The 7,739-nt window shown below is 50.2% G+C and overlaps 2 protein-coding genes across 3 annotated transcripts; one reads left to right on the forward strand and one right to left on the reverse strand.

Annotated features, from left to right (window-relative positions):
• The first annotated feature begins 31 nt into the window (after nt 1-31).
• Nucleotides 32-1,296, forward strand: LOC112346573 (pectinesterase inhibitor 10-like). The gene is made up of 3 exons (XM_024675865.1): nt 32-726; nt 777-939; nt 998-1,296. The coding sequence occupies exons 1-3, from the start codon at nt 190-192 to the stop codon at nt 1,195-1,197; spliced, it is 900 nt and encodes a 299-aa protein (XP_024531633.1). The 5' UTR covers nt 32-189; the 3' UTR covers nt 1,198-1,296.
• On the reverse strand, nt 1,246-4,381 carry LOC9642330 (methylcrotonoyl-CoA carboxylase subunit alpha, mitochondrial). 2 transcript variants are annotated; one of them, XM_024675860.1, is made up of 15 exons: nt 3,971-4,381; nt 3,799-3,920; nt 3,590-3,737; nt 3,374-3,511; nt 3,230-3,325; nt 3,113-3,172; nt 2,966-3,058; nt 2,800-2,911; nt 2,647-2,751; nt 2,458-2,594; nt 2,195-2,399; nt 1,978-2,141; nt 1,804-1,923; nt 1,493-1,747; nt 1,246-1,435 (listed from the first exon to the last, which is right to left on the reverse strand). In XM_024675860.1, exons 1-15 carry the CDS (start codon nt 4,301-4,303, stop codon nt 1,325-1,327), a joined length of 2,199 nt encoding a protein of 732 aa, XP_024531628.1. In that variant the 5' UTR covers nt 4,304-4,381; the 3' UTR covers nt 1,246-1,324. The 2 variants fall into 2 exon arrangements, with proteins under 2 accessions (XP_024531628.1, XP_024531627.1); XM_024675859.1 differs by having other exon boundaries at nt 2,966-3,172.
• Nucleotides 4,382-7,739: the final 3,358 nt, after the last annotated feature.

Here is a 7,739-nt window from a genome sequence, read left to right on the forward strand (position 1 = left end):
TTTCTTCTTTCTTGTCTCTCTCCTCTCGTTTTCCTCGTGGTTTTCTTCTCTAGGACTAGGGTTCTTCGATTTTTTCGTGCTATTCTAGCAGAGAAGCGATGGTCCAGTGACGAGGAACTACTCTCGGGTTAGTTTTTTTTTGGTTCTTCTCCTTTCGGTTCTTTGGGTTGGAAGAATCGCTTCCAAGGAATGCGGTCGAGCTCTGTGATGCTCCTCCTGCTCGGCTTTCTCGTGCTTGTTTCTACCCAAGAACTTGGGAAGAACGAGCTCGAGGAAGCCATCGTTCTTTACTCCGGCTCCAGCGATGATCCAGTCGAGCGTTTGAGTTCTTCCAGCTTTGCCTCCTTTCCAACACTGCCCCCGTTTCCTCCATCTCCGCCGCCGCCGCCGCCGCCTCCTCCTATAGCGCCTGACGATCACCATCATAGCCGTCCAGCTCCAGCGCCAGCTCCAGCGTCAGCTCCGGCTCCCAGCGATGGCGATGACGATGACGATGACCAAGGCTCAAGTGGAACGCCGCCACCGCCACCGCCGCTACCACCACCTCCACCACCATCTCCTCCGCCTCCTCCACACCATCTTCCAAAGGCCCTTCTCGCCGGCCTGAACATCACCAACGGTGGAAAGCTCTCGCCAGACTTTAGCCCCCGGACTTACAACTATTCCTCCTCCGTGAGCTCGGGCGTACGAAAGATCAGGATCGTTGCCACTGTCTCGCAGGAAGAGGTAGTGTTCTTGGTGAAACTTTGCTCTGATTTGTTGCTTTGCTGCTCCAGGAGCGCGACGAGTACACGGTGACTGTCAACTCCATTCCTCTCAAGAGTGGCGTTCCAAGCCCGCAGCTCCAAGTTGGCAAGGCTGGGGAAGATACTCTCTTTGAGATCGCGGTCACGGCTCTGGAACACGAGCCTTCGACGTACTACTTGCTCGTCCATCGCGGTGAGCTTTAGAGCTCCTGGAGTACGAGACGTTGATGTTAGTTCTCTCTTTGCCACAGGAAAGAGCAAATGGGATCGTTTTGGAGCAAAGTTCCTACTGGCCTTGGCGATCGTGCTGGTGATCGCGGTGGTCTTGTTCCTGTGCTATGGCTGCTATGTCTGCATCCAGAGTGGAAGAATGCCGTCAATATGGCCTTTCAGGAGCCGAGACGCTGATGAGTACTCGCTTTTACCGGGGCCGAGTAGCGGTCGCCCATAGCGAGTTCTCCTTAACTTCTAGACTGAGTGTCCTTTTTTGCTCAGGCAGTAAGTTAGAGACGATCGAACGTTACTGAATATAAAGCTACCTTTTGACTTACGCACAGTTTCAAGACACTCGTGAACTATTATGATTCTTGAGCCTTGATGTGAAAAAGAATCCCCCCGTCGCTAACTTGCTGGCCGGCAGTGACGTTCACTTGATTGATAACACCAGAAATATGTGCTTTTACAGTGTGCTGCAAAAAGGTGTGTAAGAGGAAAGCAACAAATACGAACAAATATAAGGTTTTTACCTCCATTTTCATAGCTTCTAAAACCAGGAGAGGATCTCCAGCTTTCACATTTGAGCCCAGCTCTGCAAGAACTTTCACAGCCAGTCCGGCCATGGGAGAAGCGACGGCTCCCGGTGTTAGCTTGCTACTACCGCCAGAACTTGTTAATCGTTGAGATGTTTCACCATGGCTTTCTGTATCATAGGCCTCCCGCAACGCTGTTGTAAAGTGATGGTGCTCGCCGTCCTTCCACACGTGAATATGATAAGCCGATTTCTGTTGTCCAGAAAATGCTAATTAGATCTGAATTGAAAGGAGAGAAAACTGCATACCTGCAGATAATAACCATAGTTTATAGTGGAGGAAATGCCATTGATGTCGACAGTTATGTCACAGCCAGAACTAGCAACTCTTTTAGCTGTAAGTCTGACACAAGATAAATCTCCCGCAAACTGCACAATATGACTCCACATAGGGAATAGGAAAAGGAAAAACAATGCGTTTACCTTTACTAAGAACTCGTTGTCACTTGAATAGGTGACATCTAAGCTCATCGGTTCGCATGAGAGACTCTCGGACTCAGGCATCCAGTCTAACGAGATCTTCCTGGTATAAGGATTGTTGACTCGAAAACCAGAAGTTGTATGCCATGGGCCTCCAATTCTCGATTCTGCACTGGAAATAGTAAATGCTGGCTATCTCAAAACTGCGAGTCGATCTTACCTGGTCGTCGAAAACTCTCCCTTATACATACGCCAACGGCCGCTAAAGCAGCGAAAGGTTTTACATCTCGCTTGGCACTTTCGGAAAAATCTAGTAGCTCGTTCTTATGGTGTTCAATGAAGTGTGTTTCCACGTCCCCAGCCCTGAAAGCCGGATGTTTTGCAAGCTTTTTTAAAAAGTGGATGTTAGTTGGAAGTCCAGCAACCTGGCGAATGCAATGTTAGCACTAAACAATAGAAAGAAAAAAGAGCAAACCAACTTGCCTGAAAATTCGAGAGGCAATTATGAAGCTTCGCCAACGCCATATCGCGATCACTACCCCATACGACCAGTTTGGCTATCATAGGATCGTAGTGGACGCTTACAGCATCACTTTGCTCTACACCCGTCTCAATTCTCACTGCATTGACAAGATAAACTGCTTAGGATTCTCCAAGTTTGACACGAGTTACCAGTGGATGAAGCGGGAGGTGGATTATAATGGTAAAGAACTCCAGCAGCAGGTAGAAAACCTCTTGGAACGTTTTCAGCATAGACCCGAGCCTCAAACGCATGACCTGCTTAGCTGCGATAATCTTCGGGAATAAATAGTGTAGAGAAGCTACCTTGCAGCGGTATACTCTTTTGCTCAAGTGGAAGGCTTTCGCCATTTGCGACACGAATTTGCCATTCCACCAAGTCTTGACGCGTCACCATTTCGGTGACAGGGTGCTCAACCTGACCAGAAGTTTAATTCAGCATATACAGAAACTAGTGGAAGTCCGTCCTTACTTGCAAACGTGTGTTCATCTCCATGAAGAAAAACTCTCCTGTTGCAGTGTCGACAATAAACTCAACAGTGCCAGCATTTTCGTAATTCACAGCCTTCGATAGAAAAGAAATTTTGATTTGACAGCAGCAAATCACAAAAGAGGATACCTTAGCCGCATTGACTGCTGCTTGGCCTATTGAGTTGCGAAAGTCGTCTGACATGAGCGGCTGGAATATAAAAAAAAAACATGGTGAAACAGCAAACAGCCTGAAATATTGTCCTACCGCTGGTGCTTCCTCTATAATTTTCTGGTGGCGCCTCTGAACGCTACAGTCCCGTTCAAACAAATGAACAACGTTACCAAAGCGGTCGCCAAAGATCTGTCAGCAAGTCTGTGATAAATTTCCAGGTTGAACAAAATCTCCCACCTGGACTTCTATGTGTCGAGGCTGTGCGATATACTTCTCAATCAAGACCCTGGTGTCGCCAAATGCAGCAGCAGACTCACGTAGAGCGCTTCTCAAACTGTCCAGAAACTCGTCTCTGCTGTGGACAATCCTCATGCCCTGAACCAAAACTTTACAAGAGAAATCAGTAGTGTCGCCAACATGAAACAAAATACCAAAAGAAAGCAAAAAACCAACCTTTCCTCCGCCACCAAGAACAGGCTTGATCAGAACGGGATAGCCAATCCGATCAGCCTCAGATTGCAGCAGCTCGTGGCTCTGATCATCCCCGTGGTATCCAGGAACAACAGGAACATTAGCACCGCTCATAAGCTTTTTGGAGGCACTAAGGAGTTCCAAGATAGTTCTTATGGCTGGTTCTTTGAAGAAAAATGGAGTTGGCGTACCTTTTGTCTCCCATCAAGCTAATCGCAGCTGCCGAAGGGCCAATGAATGTGATCCCAGACTCGTGGCAAGCCTGCGCAAACTTCGAATTTTCTGATAGAAATCCATACCCGGGATGGATTGCCTGAGAAGTTGGATATGTATGAGTCGAGAAGAAAAGAAATGAAAGCTTACATCGGCTCCAGTGCGACGAGCAGCGTCGAGGATGGAAGTAGTGGACAAGTAGCTGAGCTGCGCAGAGGCGGGGCCGATAAACACTGCTTCATCGGCTCGACGGACGTGTAGCGAGTTTCGATCGGCATCACTGTAAACCGCCACCGTTTTTAATCCCAAGCTACGCGCGGTCTTGATGATCCGGCACGCAATCTCGCCCCTGTTCGCGATCAGGATCTTCTCGATCGGCCGCTGGGCTGGAGATTTCTCCACGGGAGGCGCTTGAGAGAAGGGATTGGCGAGCGAGCTCCAAGATCGCTTGCTCCTCCTCGCAATGGATGTGGAATTTCCCATGGACGATCGGCAGCGCTAAAGGCGAGCTCGAGAATGCGTGTCACCTGATCGAATCGAGGCGCCAGGACCGCCGCTGGAGAAAACCCTAGCCTTGAGACACCTTGTCGTGCTTATCCCGTGAAATAGTCTAATCACTTGAGAAGGAGACCTCTGGAGGGATGAGTGGAGGCTCCACGAATCCATTGCAAGGAGTGATAATATCGACAGCTATCTTGCTAGTTGGTACTGCGATAGAGAAAATTCAGCTTCGACTCAATGGGGAGATATTTCTTTTTGGACAGTGATGTGCACTGCATATGCCCTCAAAGGGCATTGTCTGGAAGTACTGGATCATGGCTTATAAACTCGTGAAACACTAACACTTCTATATAACATGGCAGGGTATCCCTGTGAATCTGAATCCGTCCTTGTTTTCGGAGTTAAGCAAGATAGCAAATGTTGATTAAGTTAGAATGGGATTATGCAAGCTATGTGCGATTAAATGGGGGATTCTGGGCAAAAAAATTCCATGTGTCCAAAGACCATGTCCTGGGAGCTTGATCTCTCTAGGAACTGCAGCAGTGCAAGTTCCTGGCTCGTGATTCGCAAGAGCAAAGCGCTGGGCAGAGTCCAATCCAAACACCAATCTTGCACTCACCACCGAGTTGAACGATCCATCTGATCCTTGCGAGTGGAGGCTTCGATTTGCTCTTCGGTCCCTGGAGGTGAAAGGTGGCGGCGTCCAGTGATCGGTGAAGCGGCTACTCAAGCGGATGAATCTCGCGGACTCGCATGCTTGCCGGACTATTGCTTCGTGGAGCGCTACTCGTCGAGTGGGAAGGCTTTCAGCTCGCGGACATGATTCTGCGGGTGACCACGACGAGAAGTTGCTGGTCCGAGATCGACGAAGTTGTTCGAGAGCTGGATGATTTGCATGACAAGCGGAAGCTGCCGCGCCCCGAGCAGTACAAGCTCGTTACGTTGTTCCCGAGTCAATATTTGAGGGATTCACGTACCAGTTCTTTGAGGAAGACAATGGAGCTGTGTCTGAGCGACGAGTTGCAGGGATGGATACATGATGACGGTTCCATCGTAGTTCGTCTTGAGTTTCAGCATGAATGAGTGAAAATCCAGATGTAAACTATGAACTTTACCTTGCAAATCATGAAGTTTGCTCTTCTCGTACAAGAATCCAACAATGGGATAGAAGTAATCAAGAATCTAACAATGAAAAAGAAGTTTCAGCACGTCCCACAGGCATGCTTCAGAGCTGTAGCAAAAATGATAGAAGTAATCAAGAATCCAACAATGAGAAGGAAGTTTCAGCATGTCCCACAGGTATGATTTAGGAAACATAGAGCTCTGAACTTTGTAATATTCTCGTCCTGCCAAGCACAAGAATCCAACAATGAGAAGGAAGTAATTAAACCAACCATAAGAAGTAGCATAACTTTCCGCCTTTAATACTCAGTTTAATTTAGAGAAGATCTATGATTCAAAAAATCTTGACGTAAACAAGGTAGATTCGTTTTTCTTAATGGAGGGAGCTTAAACCCTAGTTCTTTCAAGCTTGCGAGCGACGGCGATGATGCTCTGCCTCGCTCGGGCACCGAAATCTCTCCCTCTCGGCCGCACACCGATCCGGAGATGATGTGGTGTCGATGATGATCCAGAAGCACCAGGCAGATCACGGTCTCAGCCCTAGCGCCAACCAGGATTGCGAATCTCCGCCCAGGATCGCTCGCCAGAGGCTGTGTTCTCCATGGAGTGCTCATTGCGGATACGCTCAAGCTCGAGGATAGCGTCCAGGTACTCACTACGCTCAGGGATTCCAGCGGCGACGAGGTTCTTCTAGCGATCAAGCATGCAGTGGGCAGCGACGCCACATCCGAGCAAGTCCGAGCGAAATATCCGAGAGTGGCCGTCAAGGAGCCGATGCTCCAGAAGCAAGAGGGTTCTTCCTTCACCTCGTTGGACAACCGTGGAGGTGATCTCCTACCTCAGCGACGAGCAGCTGGAGCGATTCAGAGGTATGGCCGCCGCGGCGCTGCGATTGGAAGGCAACAAGCTCTTCCAAGATGGCAGCTTTGAGGCTACCGCCCAAGCCTCGGCGAAATGCGACCTCCAGCGAGATCGAGTACTTGCACTGTCGAACAAGGCCGAGTGCTTCCTCAAGCTGGGACGATTTGGGCAGTGTGTGGATGCCGCAAGTGCTGCTCTCTCCGTGGATCCCTGCCATCTCAAGAGTATGTACCAGAAAGCTTTGGCGCTGCTCAAGCTCCATCTCTACGACTGGTCATGCAAGCTTTTGGGTGACATTCTTGGGGTGGACAAGGCAATCGATTGACTGCACCAGAGATGCAACAAGCTTGCCATCCAGCGCCGCGACAGGAGCAGCATCATGGCAGAGATTTGTGACTTTGTCCGGGCCTGGAGTGAAGGAGAGGAACTTCCGGTTGCGGACAACTTTTGCAAAGTGGAAGTAAGAAAATGCGAAGATCAGAGCAAGGGACGAGGCCGGGGACTCTTTACAACGACAAGCATCAAGAAGGCGAGCTCGTTCTTGTCAGCAACTCGCCAGCCTTTGAGCGAGGTGGTTACAGATCCATTTGCGATAGAAACACTGCAGTCTGGCTGCTCGACATGGCCATGAAGTCTCCGCGAGCATACAAGCTGATGCTTGCGAGGTCGCAGGGAACGAGCGTGAAGTTCCCGCAATGGAGATTTTCCAGCCAGACTGGGCCACGCCGAAGAACTGCAGCACCGACAGTAGCAGGGAAGCTCTCCAAGGGATTACGGTCGAGAGATTTTTCGAAATGGTCAGCCAAGCTTCCTTCAATCCTAAGGTGCAGCTGCCTAAGCCAGAACGAGCCGACGGTACGCTTGCTCTACGTCGCTACTTGGTTCGTCCCCCGCTTCATCAACCACTCCTGTGTTGGGAACGTTTCCCAGAGGGTGTTTGGCACCACGGCGTGCTACTTTGCCACCCGAGACATCACTCGGGTTCTGCTTCATCATCGGCGGCCATCCTTACAGGCGGACGAGGCTCTCCTTCGAGGATCTCGCGCAGGGGACTGGCTTCTACAGGGACTTGGCCGAGGCAAACTTTGAGTTTCCGTTCAAGGGAGGGATCAGTCCGGCCTGGATGGTGGTGAAGCTGGAGCAAGTGTTTTCGACAAAGCTCCAGGATGAGGAGGAGAGGCAGTGCGTGAGAGCGATCCACTGGTCGCTCTACCTGTGGACTACCAGCAGGTGGAGGTTGGAAACGTGGTGGCGCTGCCGGAGGGGATTATGTTCCAGCGGGAGAGGTGATTATGGAGGCGATGCACAAGCTCACGGCTGGCAACGATGGCAACGAGAGTTACCTGGAGACGATGGCAGACTACGCACGGGACAAGGAAGCGGCAAAGAGGGCGATGGAGATGGAGTGGGAGGTGAGGTTTGGGAAGCAGGAGGA

The sequence above is a fragment of the Selaginella moellendorffii genome, unplaced genomic scaffold, assembly GCF_000143415.4.
Source record: "Selaginella moellendorffii unplaced genomic scaffold, v1.0 SELMOscaffold_16, whole genome shotgun sequence".
Taxonomy (NCBI): domain Eukaryota; kingdom Viridiplantae; phylum Streptophyta; class Lycopodiopsida; order Selaginellales; family Selaginellaceae; genus Selaginella; species Selaginella moellendorffii.